The 22,124-nt window shown below is 46.1% G+C and overlaps 1 protein-coding gene across 3 annotated transcripts in view; it reads right to left on the minus strand.

Moving 5' to 3' along the window:
• Positions 1-22,124, minus strand: part of ZFYVE26 (zinc finger FYVE-type containing 26) — a 69,261-nt gene that overhangs the window by 21,118 nt on the left and 26,019 nt on the right. For 2 of the 3 annotated variants that reach the window (XM_029237674.1, XM_029237672.1), the window contains exons 20-35: positions 21,677-21,779; positions 20,077-20,822; positions 19,002-19,198; positions 16,725-16,829; positions 15,066-15,188; positions 14,497-14,673; positions 12,947-13,193; positions 11,784-11,897; positions 9,542-9,705; positions 8,349-8,485; positions 6,108-6,139; positions 5,182-5,318; positions 4,021-4,241; positions 1,288-1,435; positions 854-1,063; positions 158-376 (exon numbers count right to left, since the gene is read on the minus strand). In XM_029237674.1, coding sequence (XP_029093507.1) covers positions 158-376; positions 854-1,063; positions 1,288-1,435; positions 4,021-4,241; positions 5,182-5,318; positions 6,108-6,139; positions 8,349-8,485; positions 9,542-9,705; positions 11,784-11,897; positions 12,947-13,193; positions 14,497-14,673; positions 15,066-15,188; positions 16,725-16,829; positions 19,002-19,198; positions 20,077-20,822; positions 21,677-21,779 — 3,080 coding nt within the window. The remainder of the gene's footprint in view (positions 1-157; positions 377-853; positions 1,064-1,287; positions 1,436-4,020; positions 4,242-5,181; positions 5,319-6,107; positions 6,140-8,348; positions 8,486-9,541; positions 9,706-11,783; positions 11,898-12,946; positions 13,194-14,496; positions 14,674-15,065; positions 15,189-16,724; positions 16,830-19,001; positions 19,199-20,076; positions 20,823-21,676; positions 21,780-22,124) is intronic. The other variant, XM_029237673.1, reaches the window with a different exon arrangement.

Genomic DNA, 22,124 nt, shown 5'->3' on the forward strand with positions numbered 1-22,124 from the left:
TTGCCATTTGGACCTGACTTTGCCAGAGATGACCTCATAGCTCAACCCTGGGGTAAGGTTAAGGGGGGTTATTGCCTCCATGAAAGCTGGATGGGCCAAGCCAAGCGGGCAAAGCAGGCACTGCCGTGTGAGAGCCAGCCACGTCTGCAAGTCCCACCTTGTGGAGGAGGTGCAGCAGGGCTTCCCGCAGGCAGCTGTGCCTCACGTAGAAGCTAATGATGGCCAGGCTGGTGCTGTAGTTATGCAGGTAGAAGAGGCATTCTTGGTAGTAGGTGTTGTTCATGATCTTCCCTTCAGGAATCACCTCCAGAGAGAGGCTCTGGGTCCGAAGGGTAGCTTCCAGCTCTTTCAAGGTGGCCAAGTAATCATCATCTTGCTGCCAAGAGAGGACAGAGTGTGAGGGAACAATGGAACTCAGGGAGTCCTCAGCAGCCGCTGGAAACACTGTTTTCAAAGAATGTTTAACAACGTGGAAAAGTGCTCGCTATTATATAGTTTTAAGGGTAGAAAACAGGCAGGATATAAACTTCTATATATTATAAACTGTATAACACCAATTAAATCAAAAACATAACAAAGAAAATTCACTAAAATCTAAATATTGCTTAAGTGTGGGTATGGGATTATATGTGATTTTCACTGTTTTAAAATTAGTTTTCTTTTTTTTTTTGAAATTTGACTTTTTATGACTTATCTAACCATATATAATGGAAAGAACGAAATCCAAACCTGACAGCTCTGAGCCAGGGCTGCCACTGTCAGCTGAATGGAAGCTGATACTTTCCCCAGGCCATTACTGCCCCTGGGCCTCCCCCTGGCCCTGGAGCCCACCCTCTGCCTGTTGTGCTCTTACCACGGATAGAAGTGGCCTCGCTGTGGACTCCAGGTACTCAACCACATCCTGTACCAGTCTTGAGCCATGACTCAGCTGATTGAGGTCAAGAGGGGGCTTCAGACAGCGACTAAACTTCTCCCGTGCGGCGGTGAGGTTCCCAGCTTTGAGGCAGGCCATGCCCCAAGCGTGCCATGCCCCGGTGGTATCAAGGCCAGTCTTTGTGGATACCTGGAGGAAAAACTGCTCCTTTTAGGGGGAGGCACCCACAGCCATGCCTGAGGGTCCCAAAGACCAATTCTATCCCCTTGGTGTCAATCATTTCCCTCCCCACCACCCCACCTGCCATTACTCCCACACTGGCAAAATTGTCATGCCTTAGACACTCCCCATGGCCAAGGACAACTAGAGGAGGTAACTCGTTGGGGTAGATGTCAGCTTTGTCTGTGCCTCACCTCAACGCCCAGTTGGTAGTACTCAGCTTCCAAAAGCTGGTTCCTTAGCCTGGTTACCGCGGCTGGTTGCAAGATCTGATCCAGAGATGGCACGTGGCGATAGGCAGCAGCAACTAAAATATTCAGCACATCTACCTTGCTGATGTAGCTACAGGGAGGAAAAGGGCAAGGCAGTGAGGCTCCACAGGGTCATCCCAAGAACAGGTGCTGCTTAAAGGTTTTCTATTTCATTTCCAATGTGAAATGTGATAATGAGAATTGTGAGGTACATAGGAGAAAAGACTCTGGAGTCAGACTCTCGGAAACTCAACTCTATCACTTAGTGGCTCTATGACTTTGGGCAAGTTAGTTAACCTTTCTCAGCCTCAATTTACTCATCTGCAAAATGGATAGAATAATGGGGAGTTTTAAGGATAAAATGAAATAACCGGAGGAAAAGAGCTTAGGATGGTGTCTAGAGCTTTGTAGGCACTCATCAAACGTTAGCTATCAATACATGGAGTACGGACGCTCCGGGACACTCAGGTCTCCTATTTTGAGGCAAGGCCTTTATACCGATGCTGGGAGCTCGCAAGCTACCCGTTTCTTTTTGGTTCTCTGGAACCCTGCTTGCTTGGGAGAGTGTATATGGACTGTATCGGCAGCCTGCACTCCCGGTCAGTACGGAGGTCACATCACTACCATCCTCTGGAGGTGCTGCTGGGCAGGGCCCTCAGATTCGAGTGCCCTGGACTTGACATCCTTTCTCTGGGTTAAGGATGGACTCTTGTTACCAGGACTGCTGCCTTTGATCTTATTCCTGACACCTGGTGATTGCAAAAACCTTATAACAACAGAGCCCAGAGAGCTGTCTGGGATCATTCTGTTTAGTCCTGCCTGAGACAGGCCTACACTCAAGGTTCTTGAATCTTGTATCATAATTCTATCAAAACCCCTTGCAGATCCTGACTTGTCCACTGATTTCCCTGGAAAGGGATTCAGTACATCAGTGATTCTCAACCTAGTGGGGATGGGTAGGGGAGAGCATAGTGTGTAAAAGCAAATTCGGTATCATAATGTATTGGACGTGTGTAATAGGTGGTGTGAGTTTTGTTTTTAAACATTTATTTGTCCACAGAAGGAGGTATGAGTTAAAAACAGCGGAAAAATACTCTGCAAACCAGGAGTTCTAAACACACATGAGAGACGAATCTACTGTCGTCAGCACCTGGGCACAAGTGCAGTGATTCCCTAGAGCGAGGGACCGATTCCAGGGCTGGGAAGAAGGGATGCGTAACTTGAAACCAGGGCTATTAAGTGTCAGAGAAGCCTATGGCACCTGGGGATGGGTGCGAATCCCACTGAAGCAAGGACTTCCTTAATTTCTGCTCCCTTAACCCAAAGTGGATATTTCCTCCATCTATATTAGATTTTGAAGGAAGTATAGGACTTGCTGTTAGATTTGTTCTCCAGCCCCCATCTAAGTATCCTTTTCTGTTAATAAGATTTTATCTCATTTACGTTTCTGATAGTTGAGAAATATTTAGATATATCTTTATTTTTGCCTTAAATTCTACCTTTTGCTATATAAAATGGTTTCTGTTCCTTCCTTCCCTTCTCCATTTCTGATAAATTGGTAGAGTTGTGGTTCTTTAAAAAGTTGTATTTAACATATTATACAGCTCATTTTTCATTTGTCAACTTGAAAAATGATGTAGAATCTTTTGCCTCTTGATATGAGTGAAATTAACTCCTTTATATTTCCTTCCACTTGCTGTCCCACCTCCTTCTGCCTTTCTCAACCTTCTGGTTTTTGTTAGTAAGAATAATAAAACTAACATTTTTGGAGTACACAGGCTCAGTTCTTAGTCCTTTATATGGATACAGTACTCTCACTTTACAGCCATATGAAATAAATATTATTATCATCCCCATTTTCCAGAGGAGGAAACCGAGGCCCAGAGTGGTTAACAGACTCATCTAAGGTTACAGAGCTAGGAAGCGGTGAAGTTGAGAGTCACTGCACTCTCTGTTATCTGGTGAGTTTGCAGGCCAGTACCCTGGGCAAGTGCCTGAAGCACTGACACGTCAAAGAAAATTATGCTCTTCGCTCTCAAATCTGGCTAGGACTGAGAGCTGGGAATGCACAACGTGAGTCACACATCTGGGTGGATAAGCCGGGAATTGGGAGTTTTCATTGTCAGGTTAATGAATGGAGGCAGAGCAGGTTGTGTAGGGAGCTGGGGCCTAATCCTCACTTTTCCATAGAAACTTCTACTTTATGACTCACATTCCTCCCTGGGACATAGGGACAGACCAGTCCGCAGTGCGCTTTATAGATCTGTTACCCAGAACTCCGAGGCCACAGTCTGAATTTGGTCAAGGCTAGGGTAGAGGACACATCTCCTTTAAAAGGCAGAAAGTTCCACAGAGACTAAAGGTGCTCTCCAAAATTGATGTTCATTACAAATTAACCCAAGTCTTTCTTTCCAACTGGAAAAGAAAGACTCTATAGCTAGAGAACCTGCCTTGAGGATCCACTCAGGGAAAGAGAAGCACACAGGCTGTCAACGTAGGGTGAGGAAGACTGCTTGTGATCTGATAACAGCATTTCATCAACGTCAAATGGAGATGCAAAACAGTTCAGCATGTCTTGTCAGAGGATTGGGAGGTGAAAACCCAGAGTAGGGTCAGAAAAAGAAGCTGGACAGACATGACCACCGTGTAAAAGAAGAGAGACTCATTTCCACTTACCTGTCACAAAGAGCCAGGTCCTGGCTCCGGCCCGCCTTGACAAACATCATCTTGGCGCTGAAGAGCAGCTGCTTCATGATGTCTGTGAGCAGCCCCGCATCTACCTCTGGGTTCATGAGCCCCTGGGACAGCCTGCAGCAGTGCTCAATTAGCTGGTGGCCGCAGGCAACACTGTCCTGGTGCAGATTCAGGATGGCGATACACAAGGAGGCGCTGGGGGCCTGGCCCAGGTGGACGAGGAGAGAAGCACACTGTGAGTTCCCAGACCAAAGCAGTCTTCAAATGTAGCTGGGAGGGAGGAATTATTCTTCCCGTTTCACAAAGCTTGAAAAACCCTGGGGGAAGGAGCCAAAAATCCCACGGCAAAGCAGAAGTAGAGCTAAACATACTTCAGAAGTTCTAAGTAGCACTGGCAAAGCTCTGGCTTTTAGGTTTTTGTCTCCTTACTGGGAGGAAGGCAGCTGTGTCCACGTGTTACCTACTTCCTGGGAATGCCTGTAGGTGCCCTTCTTTTTTAGTCTACTGTCCCATCAGTGCAGGTGCTCCTAATGCTGGCTTGGACGATAGTCACCTTGCTTGTCTGGCTACCTGGAGAAGTCTTTGTTTCAAGCCACTGGAAACAGTGCTGCTAAATTAATATTCCTAAAGCACACTCTGAAACCTTCCATGGCCCTGATGCCTACCAAGTACATATATCTTACTGCAGAGTACAAGGCCCTACACATAAATAGCCTGTTTCAACCCTACCTTTCCTACCTCTCTATTAACACCCTATGTTCTCTCCAAATTAAACCACTTCTAATTCCCCAATCATTTTTGATACTGTGCCTTCGCTTGGATGTTAGAGTTTGGAAATCTTTGCCCTTCTCCTATCCTCACTCCACTCAGGACACCCAAACTTCTGCTTGTCAAACTCCTACCGCACTTCCAAGGCTCCTCTTAAACGCTACCTCTTCCACGAAGCCTTTCCTGATTTCCTCTTGTGTATTTCTCAAGCTGTTCCTCATTTTCTGCTTTAACTGGTTTACTTGTCTTAGCTCCCATGATATTACACTGTGAGCAAGTGAAGGCCTGCTTGTGTCTGCCCAACTCTGCATTTCCTGCCATGCTACTACACATCATAAGGAAACTCAAATGACCATCACATTTTATTGCTATTACCTGCTCATAGTAAAATTCACTCCGCACCAGCTCATTTTCCTCCTCATTCAGATCCAAAATCCATTCCACCTCAGCTGCTTTGGGGACTCTCACCACAGCTGAGTATGGAGGGCTTTCACTCTTGGGGCTGTCTGGTGCTGAGAAGACAAATGCCGTTCATGTGTCATTCACTGGCCGGTAGTCCAGTCTAGCCCAGCCCAGGGAGCCACGAGCTGCAGGCAGATCCTTGCCTGATATCTTAGGGCCCTTTCTCTCCTTTTGGTCCCTTTTATTTCCTTTAGGAGACCACCTTGGGTACCTCAAACTTTCTTCCCCAGGCACAGACCTGGAATGAGTGTTACAATGTTTGTCACACAAACTTGTTGCTTCACACGAGAAACTCTGAATGCTGCATGCTTCCCAAATGGAGGGATGAGCCATTGGCTACTCTAAAAACTAACCTGCCCAAACTATTAATAGTGATTACCAAGGGGAAGGAGGGAGCATTAGAAGGCAGGATGGTGGTGAAGGGAAACCTAGTGGGGGAAGAAAGAGAAATAAGTTACTAAAAGTTAAGGACCAAATTCTTTGGCTGCTGGCCTTCTCGATGCTGGAAGCTAATGGGCCAGTGTGATAGGTTACTATGATGACAAACCTTAAGGGAAATAGCCTGACAGAAATGCCAAGAATTTTCTTTGGTCAACCTGTTGGACTGAGTTGCCATTGAGGGTGTCAGTTGCAGCAGATATGCTGAAGGAAGAGCCAACTTGAGCACAGAGACAAAAAGTCATAGGGAGGGAATTCCCTGGTGGTCCAGTGGTTAGGGCTCCACGCTTTCACTGCCGAGGGCGTGGGTTCAATCCCTGGTCAGGGAACTAAGATCCCACAAGCTGGGTGGTGTGGCAAAAAAAAAAAAATAAGTCACAGGGAATGTGATTCAGTCTTACCTCCTGGTTGTCCTGGATTCTCCTCTGGCGCACTGGAAACAGAGAAAGAAAAAGTGAAATGCTTGAATCCCTCCTCCTGCTCTTTGTTTTGAGCTTAGTGTATAGCACTGACATTTACTGTTACTCAAATGAGATTATCAGGGAATCATCCAAAACTCTTTTCTCTCCCTCACCTGTCACAGCCAACCACTTACCATTTCTTGCCCGTTCCATTTAAAATACCTGTTTAAATGTCCGCATCTCTCTCCTCATCCCTGCCTCAGAGAGGGCCCTCATCATTTAATGCTAGAGCCTTTGCAATAGCTTCCCAATTGGTCTCCTTGGTTCTACCAAGCTATTCTCTACTTTGTAGGTACAGCAAGCTTTCAAAAATGCAAATCTGGAGCTTCCCTGGTGGCGCAGTGGTTGAGAGTCTGCCTGCCAATGCAGGGGGCATGGGCTCGTGCCCCGGTCCGGGAAGATCCCAGCCTCGGAGTGGCTGGGCCCGTGAGCCATGGCCGCTGAGCCTGCGCGTCCGGAGCCTGTGCTCCGCAACGGGAGAGGCCACAACAGTGAGAGGCCCGCGTACCGCAAAAAAAAAAAAAAAAAAAAAAGCAAGTCTGGCCATATTATGCTTCTGCTTAAAATTCTTTTATCAAATTCTTTGATAGCTCCTCAGGGTACAATATTCCACATTTGCAGTTCAGCAGACAAAGCTCCTTATGGCTTTGCTGCTTCTTGAGACCATCTCCTACCACCCATGACCTCTGCTCAACCCATAAGAGTCCTCCCCACACTGCTACGGGCTCTGATCAAGTTCAGTTGGTGCCACCAACCACTAAATCCCAATGTCACAAGCCAGAGCCCAAGTCTATCACCTGCACGAGAAGCCTTCTGGTCAACCCCAGCCCGTGCTGTCAAAGAGCAAGCTCCAAGCCCCTCTGCCATTCCCTAGGTCCTCCCAGCTCAGCTGCCAGCCTCTGAGTCCAGAACCTTAGCCCATCACCTACCTATTTACACTTCCTCAAAGGACCCACATTTTCTCCTGCCCCTACCTTTGCAGTTGTTACTCCCACTTTTGGGCATGCTCTGTTTCGGCTTCTTTTCCTACCAACTTCTCATCCTCTAAGTCTCAGACCAAGTGCCACACCTCTAGAAAACCCTCCTGATCACTGGGCTAAGCTGGGTGTGTCTCCACACTGCACTTACCCAAGGGCCCTGTGGTCTGTGTTTTGGCTGTCTCCCCACTAAAATGGGGGCTCCTCGAGGGCAAAGTGATTATTGCTCAGTGATTGCTGAATGAAAGAATCCTCACTGATACCAACTGCTCATTTCTAATCTCAGCAGTACGATAAATGGGTAATTTCCCTGTCCCCCACCCAGAGGGAGGCAGTGGTATGCCAGGGTCACAGAAACTGTGGTATGAACACGGCACGTCTTCCTTCCTATCAGGTCAGTAATCACCATGGTAAATAATGTTAAAAAAATGTTCCTAGTAAAAGAAACACAAAAATGCTGTTGAGCTATTGGGCAGAACGTAAAATCCCTTTAAGTCTGTTAGTAAAACATGAAGAACTCAGAGTGATTTTGCTCTTGGAGAGCTGCTTTGGCTCCTATTCCCACATGCTCTAGCAGTCTTAGTTTCACCCTCCTCTGCTGCTAGAAGTAGTAGAAAAAACTGAGCAATACTGGGCTGGCAAACACAGTCTTGACCTGTCTTGCCAGAGGCACGAGCAGTTTCTGAGGCTTGTTCCCAGCTGAACTGTGCACAGGAAAGTGTGTGGGCTCTTCTAGTTGTGGATAACAAGCCAGAATGATGAGCTCAGTGAGAGCTGATGCAAGTGAGCCCCCAACATTCAGTGTCTTTTGGAGTCCAGCTGAGACCAACTGAAGTGAGAGTGGCTGGAAAAGAGGTGAGGTTGTTGGCAAACTAAGATCCACGGCCTCAGTTAGGGGACAGGCCCATGGCCTCAGTTAGAGGACAGGCCGAAGAACTAAGTGTCCTGATCCCAGAGAGAACATCATGTAAGAGCTCTGATCTCTGCTTCTACTCATTCCTACTTCCTCTCTTAGAAGTCTCTCTGACCAGGGTCAAACATTACACTGTAGAGTGAATGGCATTTCAGTGTGAATGTGAAATGAAAAGTTTCTGTAATTGCTCAGATTTGAGACGCTTTCCATAACGAGACCCCTAGGAGTGTCAGGACCCGGGGGAGGGTGCAGTGGTCAATAGCAGCAGCGGCCCCGCTGCAGGACACTCACTCTTTGTTGAAGTAACTATAGCACTGGTCACACACGCGAGTAGGGTTCTCTCTGCAGCCTTCCACCACCGTTTTCTTAGTGGAGCAGGAACTGCACACTAGCCGACCACAGCGGCGACAGTGATGACGCCTGTTAAACTGAGGAGTGTCATCAGGAAGAGAAGGAGGAGGGAGGAAGAGAAGGTGAGATTGCAGGACCTGTGAGCACCCGTCAATCCGTTTATCCTTGGAATTAGCCACCTGTGACTTACTAAGAATACCATGTGCTTGGGCCTCTACTGAGAAAAGAACACACTAATCCTTGCCTTCAAGAAGCTGACATTTAAAGATCTCTCTCATCTGATGGGCAAAGATGTCCAAGTCATGGGCAGTTTTTCAATAGCTCCTGACAAGTCTTATCTGTCTGTGGAGGAAACATGTGAAGACACCGCAAAAAGCAGTGGGGAAGAAGTGATTTCTCAGCCAATGAGGATCACATGTCTACATGGTATTGATGATGAAAAAGTGTTCTTTTTTCAAGATGCTTTTACAAATACTGCCTTATTTCATCATAAGAGGTTGACAGATATATTACACCGCTTTTATGCACGAGGAGGAAACAGACACAGAGAAACTGCATCGTCATCCTGATCATCAGCTGAGCTGTTGTGCCAGCCAGGTACTGTGTGCAGGGTGGTAACATCTGTTACTGTAGTTAGTGCTTATAGCTCCATGAACCAAATAACCGAGCATCCCTAGTTTACAAGTGAGCATCTGAGACTGAGAAAGTTAATAGTCACATTGCTAGTAAGAGGCAGTGCTGGTATTAGAACTGAGGTCATCTGGCGCCAGCACATAAAACCATTACCAGGTCACCCGTCTTTCTGCGAAAGACACAGGAGCTAGAAACGAGATGCCCCAACATTTGGTGACTCCTCCCATGCAATACCACTCTGGCTCTTTTTATTTATTTCATGAGAATGGCAGAGATTTTAGAATTTAAGGCTCCTTGAGGGTGTCTACCACCTGTCTAAATTCAGAAAATATATTCTGGTCAGGTCAAAGGTAAACCCAGAGCCGCAGATCTGGTAGTCAGTTCTTCTGAACATACCCATATCCTCTTGGGGACAGGAGGTGACTATAAACTCAGGCTCAGGAAGTAGAGCTTTCCTTTAATTTCTCCTGCAGGTAAAGCCGGAGACGGACGCTGCTTACCATGGTGAAGCGCTCCCTGCAGCAGACCATGCAGGTACTCTCGCTCTCATCCGGTACCCACTGGTGCCTGGCAGGGGGCGTTGCTGGGGGCACAAACTCCAGTGGCGGCTGACTCTGTGGGAGGCTCCTCTCCCTCGGACTGGGGGAATGCACAACGGAGACACCTGGGAGTCAAAGCCAGAAGTCAGAGTAAAAGGTGATCAGTAGTCCAGCTAATAAACAAAGAAGGGATGAGAGAGTTAGAACTGTACCACTTTACAAACCCCTACTGATAGCATAGATCCAGTTATTGATCATCGATGGCTGACTGCAAAAAGAGCGTTGTGTGTCTCCTGATGGAAGGCACATGGCCACCTATCAAATATACTAACCAAAAAATATTAAGCCTGAATCAAATCAAGCTTCTAGATCTATCTACCAGTGTACTGGAAAACACAGGGGACGGAGACCCAGATTGCCATGGGGTGACAATCAGCAAAATGCAGTGTGTGGGAAGCTCTAAAGGACAAATGACCTAGTTTCCTCCACAAATAAAAAGAGGTAGGGGGACCTACTGATTAAAACAGATTTAAGAGAGAGTTTAGTCGAATGCCATGTGTGGACATTATTTACATCTTGATTCTAGAAAGACCAATTCTAAAAAGAATCTTCATGAGACAACTGGGGAAATGTGACGAGTGACTGGATAGTTGATAATAATAAGGAATCATTAATTTGGTTTTAGGTATGAGAATGATGTTATGGTTTTGTTTTATAAATGTCCTTACCTTTTAGAGATATACCCTGTTTTATTTATAAACAAAATGGTATGATATCTAGGATTTGTTTCAAAATAATCCAGTAGAGGGACAGGGGTAAAGATGAAAGAAGAATGGTCACACTGACATGATAAACATTGCAGCTGGGTAATAGGTATGTGACACTTCATTACACTGGTCTCTCTACTTTTGTGTGCTGGAAACTTTCTGTAATAAAAAGTTTAAAAAATTAAGTAAACCAAAGCTGCTCAGGCTGCCTTATGCAGATTTGTGAAGCTGCTCATGTGCCTGTACGTCTGAGCCCTTCTGTCAGGTCTGCTGATTACTGCGAAGCATGGCTAATTCTCAAAGCATGGCCACGAAATGCCACGGTCTTTGTTTTACGATATCTAAGGAGATTTCTTGTCAACTAGCAGAACGATGTTGGCAGGTCACAGAAAAAGAGAACTGGAAAACACAGTGACTCTTAGCAGCACCCAGAAGACGACGGGCTGTCGAACTCTCCCCAGAAGTCTGCTCTCCTGTTGGCAAAACAAACACTTGCTGAGCTGCTTCTGAGTGTAGGCCATTGGGCAAGTCAGGAGACTGTGGGAGAAGAGGGGTGGTGAAAAGGGGTGACCAAGACATGGCCGAGGCCTTCAAGGACCTTGCACCCTGTGTGGGTGACAGATATAAATAACTACCTGCAGGACAGGGTCAGAGTGAACATAAGGACTTAAATAAGTCGATTCTCCTTATTAGTAGATTCCGTATTTGTGAAGTTGCCTACTCGCTAAAATTTGTTTGTAACCTCAAAATCAATATTTGCATTGCTTTTGCAGACATGCACAGAGTGGTGAATAATTTGAATTGCCTGGTATACAGCTTCTCATCTGGGGTTGAACAAGGTAATGTTTTGCCTTCTTATCTCAGCTCTCATACAGAGATGACCAGAGGATGCAGATGGTAGGGGAGACAGTGCAGCAGGGTAGTGTAAGAAGCTCCACTCTGGGGCTAGTTGGACAGGGTTTGAATCCCAAAGGCTCATTAGGCACTCATTAATGGGGTGGCTTCAGGCAGGTCACTTTAACACTCTGAACCGCTTTTTCTCTTTTGTAAAATAAAGAAAATAGAATTTACTGGGATGAATTGTTTCCAATTTGAGATTATAATGTATGTGAAATGTGTGTGTGTGTGTGTGTGTGTGTGTGTGCACACATGTGCACACATGTAATCACACACACGCGTGGGCGAATTTTCCCTAGGAGCAATGGTTTAGTATTTGCTAATTCAGTGTTTGTGGAGCCTTCATAGATATACTACTGCGAATAATAAGAATCGATTGTATGTTGAATTTTCTGGGATACAAAAAGCTGGAAAGAATCAAGAAAAACAATTAATAAGAATGTTGTGACTGGAAATGAAAAAAGAAGCAAAAGAATCAGAAAATCAGAATAAGGCAAGATTGAACTGAAAAATGGGTAACTCTCAGAACCTGTCCTTACCAGGAGCAGCAACAGAAGAGAACTCCACTGACGGTGACCTAGACAAGGTCTCGAGGTCTGAAGCCGGACTGACAATTTCCTGGAGGTAAATCACAGGATCTGTAGGGAGGGAAACTGTTGACAGATTGTTCTATCATAAACATCCTTACTTGCTGTGCTAGGCATTTACTTCAAAGCCCTGTTGGTTTCGCTGTCATCCCATGACTCTACTAGGTATGCAAAGAATGGCAGAGGTACTTCTAAGACGACAGCAAGCATGCTTCTTAAATGCCTCAATAAACAAACTGTGTTAGGCACGTGAGATAAATGAAGTAGACACTAGGATTTTACAAAATAAATCTAAAGATGCCCGGGGGAAGTAGAAGACATTTAAATGGTGGTCCTGGAGGGTAGGGAGTAAGAAAAAAAAAGCTGGCTGGGAACATCAGCCCCCATTTATTTCATTTTCTTCATTCTAGAAGAGGCTGAGTCAGTTCCCACACTAGTGACATCTGATGTGATCCTGGGAATAGCGCATACCCTCAGTACAAAATGATGGCACTTAAGAGCCCAGTGCACCAAGGCCAGACAGAGACCACCCCCAGCGTGTATTTTTGTTTTTATTTATTTTTGGCTGCTTTGGGTCTTTGTTGCTGCATGCGGGCTTTCTCTAGTTGCGGCGAGTGGGGGCTACTCTTCGTTGCAGTGCGCAGGCTTCTCATTGCGGTGGCTTCTCTTGTTGTGGAGCACGGGCTCTAGGCACGTGGGCTTCAGTAGTTGTGGCTTGCGGGCTCTAGAACGCAGGCTCAGTAGTTGTGGCGCACAGCTTAGATACTCCGCGGCATGTGGGATCTTCCCAGACCAGGGATTAAACCCGTATCCCCTGCATTGGCACGCGGATTCTTAACCACTGCGTCACCAGGGAAGTACCCCCCAGCATGTTTTTTTCCTCGAAGCTTTATATTATTATGCACGTGGTGGTTATCTACCATCCTTTCATTCTGGTTAGCCTGCCACTTCCTCCAAGACTGAGATCTCTCCTATATAAAAGAGCTATCTCTCCTGAAGTGTATCCTTTCACTCTCAATCAACTCAAAATTATAAAAGAGGAAAAATGAAAATAAGGATGTAGCACGGTATTTCCTTCTCCATGTAGAACCCCCATCGAGGATGCTGGCGGTTACCTGAGCGCTTCTCCCGCAGAGGGTACAGAAAGTCCAGGGCTTTTCCTGCGTATCTGGAAAGCAGTGAGTCCACCTCGTCCACGGTGAAGCCAGCCTCCCGGCCAGCCAGCAGCTGATGCAGGGTCTGCACAGCCATGGTGGCCCAATCCACTTTCATGTTCATGAGCAGCTGCTCCAGCATGAGCAGGGGGTTAGAGGACAAGTGGGAGTAGCTGGCCCGGTACTGCTCGGGCAGGGTTAGCAGGACCTGGGTGTGGGGCAGAGCCACAGAGTGAAGAAAACAGGACACGAATTTCAGAAGAAAGCCAAGATTCTTACTGGGAAGGGGGAAGGGTATCTGGGACCAAAGGGCACTTGGCCAGCTACTGAAACTGGCTAGGAGTCTCTTAGGAAGCAAGGCTGGCAAACTTTTCCTGTAAAGGTTTAAGATAGTAAATATTTTAGGCTCCATAGGCCATAAGGTCTTTGTGGCAACTACTGATTTATAAAACCTGATCAAACCTGATTTATAAAAGCAGGCAGAGGACTGGATTTGGCCCACAGGTGGTGGTCTCCTGACCCCTGGCCTAGACCAACCAGGCATGGTTGACCCCTGCCTGATCCTTAAAGCCACCATTCTGTCCATTTGAGGCTTTACTAGAATAAGCAATATAAGGTGGACTAAACCTGGCACCTCCAGTGTTCTACAGGTGAATGATGACTCTAAATTCCTCCTAGAGGCTGTTATTCCTGGGCTTGAAATACATTCACTGGCTCTTCTCATTGCCAATTTTCAAAGATTCCATTTAGGTACAGTACATCCAAAAAAAAAGAAAAAAAAGAAAAAAAAAGGTGTATCCTCTTTAGAATCATTTTACATAGTTGAACTCTTAGCAAGTAGGCTAGTGGTCATATTCATGGCTCTCCCAGCACTCATTCTATTCATGGGGCAAGTTCTACACTTAGGGGGCCAGTATATATGACTTCCAATCAGAATCATTATTAGAGAGTTAGAAGGCCTTCTCTCTCCCCAAACTCTCCTTCACTGGATTACTTTTCCTAGCTTATAATTTCTTCTATTAGTGTCTCCAAGGTTACACATCAAAGGTAAAGACTTATCTCATTGCCTAGACAATTAACCCTTTTCCTTTAGCACAAAGTAGTTTTAAGGATTTAAAGCAGTTTTAAATCCTCGCATCAGAATCCTTCTGGAAGATAGGCAGGCCCTGTCCCAAGGGGTTCAGTGTTAATTACTCTGGGGTGGAGATTAACTACTGCTATTTTTAGAAAGTCCAGGTGATTCTAATTCATGGTCCGAATTGAGAAGGCTTGGTATAGCAGATGCCAAGGAAAGCATAAAGAGAATTTAAGAGGACAGTAAAATTCACTTTGGAGGCAGAGCAGTAAGAGAACGGTAAGTCCTAAGGGATGTGGTGGGCTGTTAGGGTCAAGATTTTATATACCACAGGTCAAGGATGGCAGGTGCCTGGAAGGGCAAGTTCTGAAGTGGGAGATGGGCCAGCAGTCCCTCCCTCAGGCATGCTTTCCCAACACCCCCTTCTCCTCCTGACCTTGGATCCCATGTACAGTGCTTGGATTTCACGGTGTCGGTCTGCGGTCAGTTCTCCATAGAAGTGGGTGGTGAGGTAGTTGGCCAAGAAGTGAGAAGTGGCCAAGCTAGAGTGCTGATCGAGGGACTGCTCTGTGACCTCAAGGCACATGGTGAGGTCAGGAATTCTTCGCAGGAGCTGTTGCAGGAGGAAGGTAGAGGAGAAAGGTGAGACCTGTAGAAGAACTCTTAGAACAGCCTTGTTTTGTTTGAGAACAGAACCTTCAGGTTTAGTCACTGTGGATTAACCCCTTCTCTGCACTCATTTTTTCACCACCCCCAAAGCTTCACAAATGATGGCTTTGACAGGACCAGAGATCAGCAGAGTCTTGGACCCAGATGCCCATCTGGCCCCAATGCAGGGCTAGGCACCTATAGGGAAGGTGACTATAACCAGCTCCTGAAGGACACGGAGGGGCAGATCTGACACTGCGAATGCTTTGCATGGGATCCAGCAGGAACAGAGCCACCAGCTTTGACTAACCGTCTCATCCCCTACCAAAAGAAAACTGGGAAGAGTTGGAGGCTTACCTGCAGAGCCTTTTCATGATCGCCTCTTTCTAGAAGGTGGAGAAGATGCTTTTGATGTAGGTTGATTAAATGTTCTCTTGGAATGGGGTATAGGCAGCCCCACTCCTCACACAGCTCATACTCCTGGAAGGAAACACACATGCCTTCAATCCCTTTAAATTCCGGGCCTTGTCACTCATCCAGCTCTTGCCTGATTTTTCTCAGCAGTCTTGAGTCTGCTAAAGCCCCAGGAAAGTTTGGGAAGTGCTGATGGGAAATTCACTGTGGGATTAAAGTGGGATCATAAAGGACTAGAGTGGCAAGGTAAGTTATGAAAATGATCCAAGTAGGCTGACTGTTCAGGATGTCCTTTTTCTTTTAGCTCTACTATAATAAAGAAACAGATGACATACAGCTACTGACACTCGGTGTCAGCCCTGGGAAGATACTAAGGAAGTGGACCAAAAAGACTGTCCAGAGGAGACAGTGCCTGCTCAGCTCTCACTGTTGCCATATGAATGTGCAGGCCCAGTGGTGCCAGACTTTTAAAAATGCCAAAAAAACTTTTTTAATTAAAAAAATTCCCTATTTTACAATGTTGGCAACGAAATCAATATGAAAACTAAAAATTCTGCAGAGCAATACTACATGGGCCAAACAAACATGTTGGGGTTGGATTTCATTGATATCACCCCTTGTTACTCCCCCTTCCAACACCAAATTTGTGAACTCTGGATTAAAGCTTCCCAGAGCTTTGTCCATGTGTTCTAATATGATGGCATCTGGAAGGCCCTCCCCACAACTCTGCCTGGGGCCACCTTCTTCAGGATGCTTCCTTGTTTCTTGGGCTGTCTTAGGCACCTGGCTGTGCCCCACCTTAGTCTGGGCTTACTTCAGTCACTTGGTATATCGCAATCACCCAGGGATGTGTCTCACATCGCCCCGCCCTGCTCCCTCCTTTCCCAAAATGTGAGCTGCACAAGGGCAAGGACTAAGCTTAATTATCTTTGTTTCAACACCATCCAGCGCAGTGGTAAATAACAGACAGTCAGTAAAGGTTTCCCGGATGAATGAACATCTAAATAAATACATCTCATTTTGAACTATGGTATATCAGCTCCTTAAAGGGTAAAAAAAAGTCTCCTTAGCACTCAAATGTCCAATAAACACATGAAAAGATAATCAAGGTCATTAGTAATCATGGAAATGTAAATTAACACCATAATGACATACCATCTTATTGGCAAAAAAGTGAAAAGCTGGACAATGCCAAAGTTGCTAAGAAGATGGAACAACAGGAACTGTGAGTGGGAGAATAACAGGGACAGGACGACGGATCTGAAGAGCAATGTTGTAACATCTTCGAAAAGGTGAGGATGCTCATGCCTCATGATCCAGCAATTCCAATGCTAGGTATACATTCTGTACCTAGTGTAAACAGTGTAGGAAATCTTGTGTATGAAAACAAGGGTGATAGTACAAAAGCGTCAATTGTATTATCCTCTATTCTTCTAGGTATGTTGGTAAATTTCACACACACAAAATAGAAAAAAAAAAAGTGTTATGTAGTTACAGAAAAAAATGTGAACCTTGATAAGTGGAAAGAGGTCTACATAACCAGCTAAGGAACAGCAACTCTGGAAAGAGGAGGAAGGGGAATAGTACCCAGGAAAATGGTACCTTGGCTTCTAGAATCACATTCATGACAGTTGATGGGTCCTCGACACAACAGTTCCTCAGGGTCTGCCAGTCACACCACATGGGGGTAGCCTGCAAACCTAGAATCTAAGGAAAGACAGAAAAAGCTATCAAACCGCACTGCAATTACTCTGCTCAGGAATAAGTCATTGGAGTTTCCAGGGATGGGCCATCCCCAGGTCTCTGTCCCAAAGTCAGGCTGTCAGAACTTGCCAGGACAGAGGAGGGATTAGAACGAATGGGACAAAGAGTGTTTGGAGAGGTGAGAGAACCTATCCAGGAAGTATAATCAGGGAGCAAAGGCTGAGTGGGGAGGCCAGGATTGGGGCCTTTCACTTGGAGGACAATCCTCAGAGGCTTCTGTGCTTTGCAGCTTGTTCAGTCTCCTGGAGTCACTTGTCCCCTGCCCCTCCAGCTCAAAACTCTAGACAGGTTATTCTTCTGTCCTGAATGCTCTGTGGGATCACCTTTCATGCAGCATTTTAGCTCTGCATGAAAAGTGCTATGGAAGAGTGGAAAGAAAATCTTTTTCACCTGCCACTTTCACTTTCCCTGGTTGGGCTCTGGGCTCTGTTCAGTTCCAAGCACACATGGAAAAATTAGCATATATGTATACTCGTTTTGTAGCTGTACCATCGAAATCTGTCTTCCTGAGCCTCTTGATCTTGAATATGACACATATATCCAAAAATTTTTCACTGTGAAACTGTCACTCTCATGCATCCCTTTCAAAATGGCTCTTGAAATTTAGCTGAAGTTTAAAACAATCTTTAAAAAAGACATAAGAGATTAAATTCTATAAAAACTCTTGAACAACAAGACACAATATACATAAAATATACAGAGAGCTCACATATACAGGGATACCTTGGGGATACTGTGGGTTCAGTTCCAGACCACCACAATAAAGTGAATATTATCATAAAGTGAGTCACACGAATTTTTTGGTTTCCCAGTGCAAATAAAGTTATGTTTACATTATACTGTAGTCTATAAATTGTGCAGTAGCATTGCCTACAAAAAATGTACATGCCTTAATTAAATATCTTATTGCTAAAAAATTAGTTTTAGCAATTAATTTGAGCATTCATCTAGTTATAATGTTTTTGCAATAGCAACATCAGAGTTCACTGATCACAGGGACTTCCCCGGTGGTCCAGCGGTAAAGAATCCGCCTTCCAATGCAGGGGACGTGGGTTTGATCCCTGGTCAGGGAACTAAGATCCCACGTGCTGCGGGGCAATTAAGCCTGCATGCCACAACTACTCAGCTCGTGCACCTCAACTAGAGCCCACGAACCGCAAACTACAGAGCCCATGCCCTCTGGAGCCTGCGTGCCACAACTAGAGAAGAAAAAAACCTGCACGCCACCACTAGAGAGAAGCCCATGCACCACAATGAAGAGCCTGCACGCTGCAACAAAAGATCCCGCGTGCTGCAACTAAGACCTAACGCAGCCAAAAATAAATAAATAATAACTAAATCTTTAAAAATAGTTAAAAAAAGAGTTCACTGATCACAGATCACCATAACAAATATAATAATAATGAAAAAGTTTGAAATACTGTGAGAATTATCAAAATGTGACACGTAGACATGAAGTGAGTTAAGTGCTGTTGGAAAAATGGTGCCAAGAGACTTACTTAATGCAGCGTTGCCACAAACCTTCAATTTGTAAAAAACATAGTATCTGCAAAGTGCAATAAAGCAAAATGCAGTAAAAAAAAAAAAAAAGGTGTGCCTGTACATATGAAAAAGGCATTGTGGACTGTAAAGCACCATTCTAGTGTTAATTTTTTTATTAATTTTTAATCCTTGTCTGACATGTACATATTTAAAATTATAGGAGTAAATAAAATAGGAAACAGAGGCTCCCTCGCTCTTCACCTAAGAACGGAAGCCAGATACAGAGCAGAAGCAAGATACAGAGCAAAAGCCAGCCCCAGATTTTCTGTTTCTTAAAATCCACCATTGGGCTTCCCTGGTGGCACAGTGGTTGAGAGTCCGCCTGCCGATGCAGGGGACACGGGTTCCCGGTCCGGGAAGATCCCACATGCTGCGGAGTGGCTGGGCCCGTGAGCCATGGCTGCTAAGCCTGTGCGTCCGGAGCCTGTGCTCCGCAACGGGAGAGGCCACAACAGTGAGAGGCCCGCGTACCGAAAAAAAAAAAAAAAAAAATCCACCATCACATGAGAATAGGCTGGAGTTGGTAATAAGGTGAGAAGGCTATTTCCTTTCTCTTGATGCCGAATCCTATACCTTCTGATACACCAGCAGCTCTGCTAGCTTTCTCTGTAGTTCACACTCCAGCCCATCTTGGAGATCTGTGTCTGAAATGCAGTAGGCCAGGATCTCCAGGCATGACTCCAGGGGCCACCGGTCCACAAACTGCAGTGTTAGCCGACTTCTCAGAGATGCATCCTTCACAGCAAACAGGTACTGCCAACCTTCTTTGACTACAAGACAAAAAGATGCTCAGCAAGGCTGGCGCCGGAGCTCAAGAGTCCAGGTTACTTCTTAAGAGAAGGGCTTTGTTCAGTTTCACAAAACAGGAGCTTGGAGGATCCTGAAGATCCTTCTGACCTGAATTAGTTTTTACACTTGGAACACTATAGGAGAAATACTATACCCTGTTTCTCTTTATGCAAATGTAATCATAGTCACGGGACTTTCTGAAGAGAGGGAGAAAAGGTGAGAGGAAAAAGGAAAGATTTTCTCCACTCCCCACAGCCCGCCCAGCTCTTGCTCCCCCTAGTGGACAGCTGTAGGTCATTGCTCTCAACTCTGGGTACACATCAAGGTCTCCTGGGGAGCTGTCAAACAGGCCCAGAGTCTGTTTTTATAAATAAAGTTTTATTAGAGTACAGCCACGCTCACTCGTTTATGTATTGTCTATGGCTGTTTTCATGCTATGATGGCAGAGCCAAGTAGTTGCAACCGAGCCTGTATAGCCTACAAAGCCCTTTACAGAAAAACTTTCCTGACCCCTACTTTAAAGCAAACACTTGCCTGAACCCTATCATGGGCTTCTGTAAACGGGGCTCTGATATTTGTAGTTTATAGAATTTCACAACGATTCTGCCATGCAGGGTTGAGAATATTGGTTATGAGTGCCTGTCCTAAAGTTTGATGGAGTTGGGTTCTAAGCTCTGCTCTACCACTGACTATCCTGGGCAGTTTCCTACCCTCTGAGCCTCGTTCGCCTCTCAGTATCATGAGATTATGGTGGCACCTTTCTCTAGAGTTACTGTGAGCATCAGATGCGGTGATCCACTCAGTGAATGCCCAATACTATTACCACTGGTGAAGGAGGGAGGCGCGGCTTTCTGCTCACCACCTGCCGCAGCGCAGCTCAGGACCGCATCCTGTATGCTGCTCAAGTCGTCCACATCTCGCCCGTACACTTCAGTGAGCTGAAGGGCCCGGTGCCAGTTGCTGGCCACCAGGGCTTCCTCGAAGGCCTTGGTGAGCACATCCAGGGCTATGGGAGAATGCAGGCCCAGGAGGACGGTAGAGAGACTGGCCCGGCCGCAGAGACCCGCTGCCAGACTCTGCCCCTGCTTGGAGGACCCTCGTAGGGGCTCCCAGGCAGCTAGGAGGGAGGCCTCAAGCATAGGGAACTGTTCCAGGAGGCGCTCACACTCCTGGGCTACCTGCTCTGCAGTCAGAGGCACCTCCCTGCGGCCACGAAGCTCCTTCCAAGACAAGCCGGGCTTGGTGATCTTTGACCCCTGGGAAGCCCCCAGACAGGCCACGGTAGCCAGCAGCTTTGAGCGGGACTTAAGGAAGGCCAAGGCAGAGGAGGTGAGGGCTGGGCCTGATGAATCCCTCGGGGAGGAGGGGGGCTTTCTCTCCAGCGTGGGATTCTCAGTTGGCTTTGAGGAGCTCAGTGTAGAAAGTGGGAGGTCCTCCAGGCAGTGGGAGGTATGCAGCTGGGTCAGAATGCCCAGCTGGGTCAGAAGGGATGATGTCTGCTGGCTCTGACGGGAAGAGCAAAGGGCAAGGGGCTCACAGCAGCAGTTGACAATGACCTGTGGCACACTCAGGCTGAGACCCTCTCGGGCCAGAAGGGCTGCCAGCCTGGAGGGAGAGAAGCAGAGGGCACGTAAGGCCTCAGTGCCTGGGCACCATCACCCAATCTCAGAATTTCTTTATGTGTAAACAAGCAAATGTAAATGTAGACTCTAATTGTTCCCCCTACCCCTTCTCTTTTTAACTCAAAAGGCAGCCTATTGGACCCAAATCTCTGCCCCTTGCTTTTTTACTTAATAACGAATCTGGGAGATCTGTCCATAGCCCTCTACAGAGAGGCCCCTCATTCTTTTTTTACAGCTACATAGCGTTCCATTATGTGGAAGAAACTGAATTTAACTAGTCTCCTATTAGCGGACAATGGCTATGCCATACAAAGCTATAATAAAATGACTTGGTACATACAGCATTTTTCATACTTATAACAAAGGATAAATTCCCCAAGGTGGACTGTTAGGTCAAAAATGTGGTTTGTCATTTTATATGGACAAACGGCCTTCCCACAGGGGCTGTACTAGGACAAACGGCCTTCCCACAGGGGCTGTACTAGGACAAACGGCCTTCCCACAGGGGCTGTACTCATTTATATCCTGCTGGCAATCTGTGAGAACACTTGTTTTCCTACAGCCTCGCCAACTAATGTGTTATCAAAGTTCTGGATTTTTGCCTACTCATAAGTGAAGAGTCCCCTTAATCTTATACTTGCAATATAAACATTAGAGGTGGAGAGAGAGAAAGAAACGAGGTACACTGAATTTTAATGTAGCTTGTATAAGAGTAAATGCAAATTAAGGGAAAAGTCTGGAAGAAATCTCAACTTCCTGTATTGAACTCAAACACAGCCCCACTGAGCCCTTGGTTTCCTTGATGAACAATTAGGAAGGCCCAGGCCTGGCTCCTACCTCTCTGGGGGAACTTGTCGCTCAAGCAGGAGGTGTGACACCAGTTGGGAAGAGCTCTGTTGCAGGAGAACAAAGGGGTTTCCCACCTTGACCTCCACGTGATCTGCAAAAGTAAAGAAAGTGATCTTTACACCACTGATTGCAACATTCAGAGCGCTGTTTTCCAGAATCAATAAAAAAGTAGTGTCAAAACTACATGGAAAGCCCTTCTGTTGATACTTTTCTAGGTAAAAGGTATTCCTGACATGATGCTGACCACAGGTTTATCTACGCCTTACCACTGTTCTAAAGACTTCCAACTACAGACAGACTTCAGTGAGCAGGCCTAGCCACAGACAGCCCAGACTGCTCCTTCGATATGACTGAAGTGTAGGTAATACTCGCTCTGCGGACTTGAGTAAGAATCTGGCACTCGACTCAGAGACTTAATTCCCCTGGTGGGTCCTCA

The sequence above is a fragment of the Monodon monoceros genome, unplaced genomic scaffold (assembly GCF_005190385.1).
Source record: "Monodon monoceros isolate NGI ecotype Baffin Bay Population unplaced genomic scaffold, NGI_Narwhal_1 Super_Scaffold_21, whole genome shotgun sequence".
Taxonomy (NCBI): Eukaryota; Metazoa; Chordata; class Mammalia; order Artiodactyla; family Monodontidae; genus Monodon; species Monodon monoceros.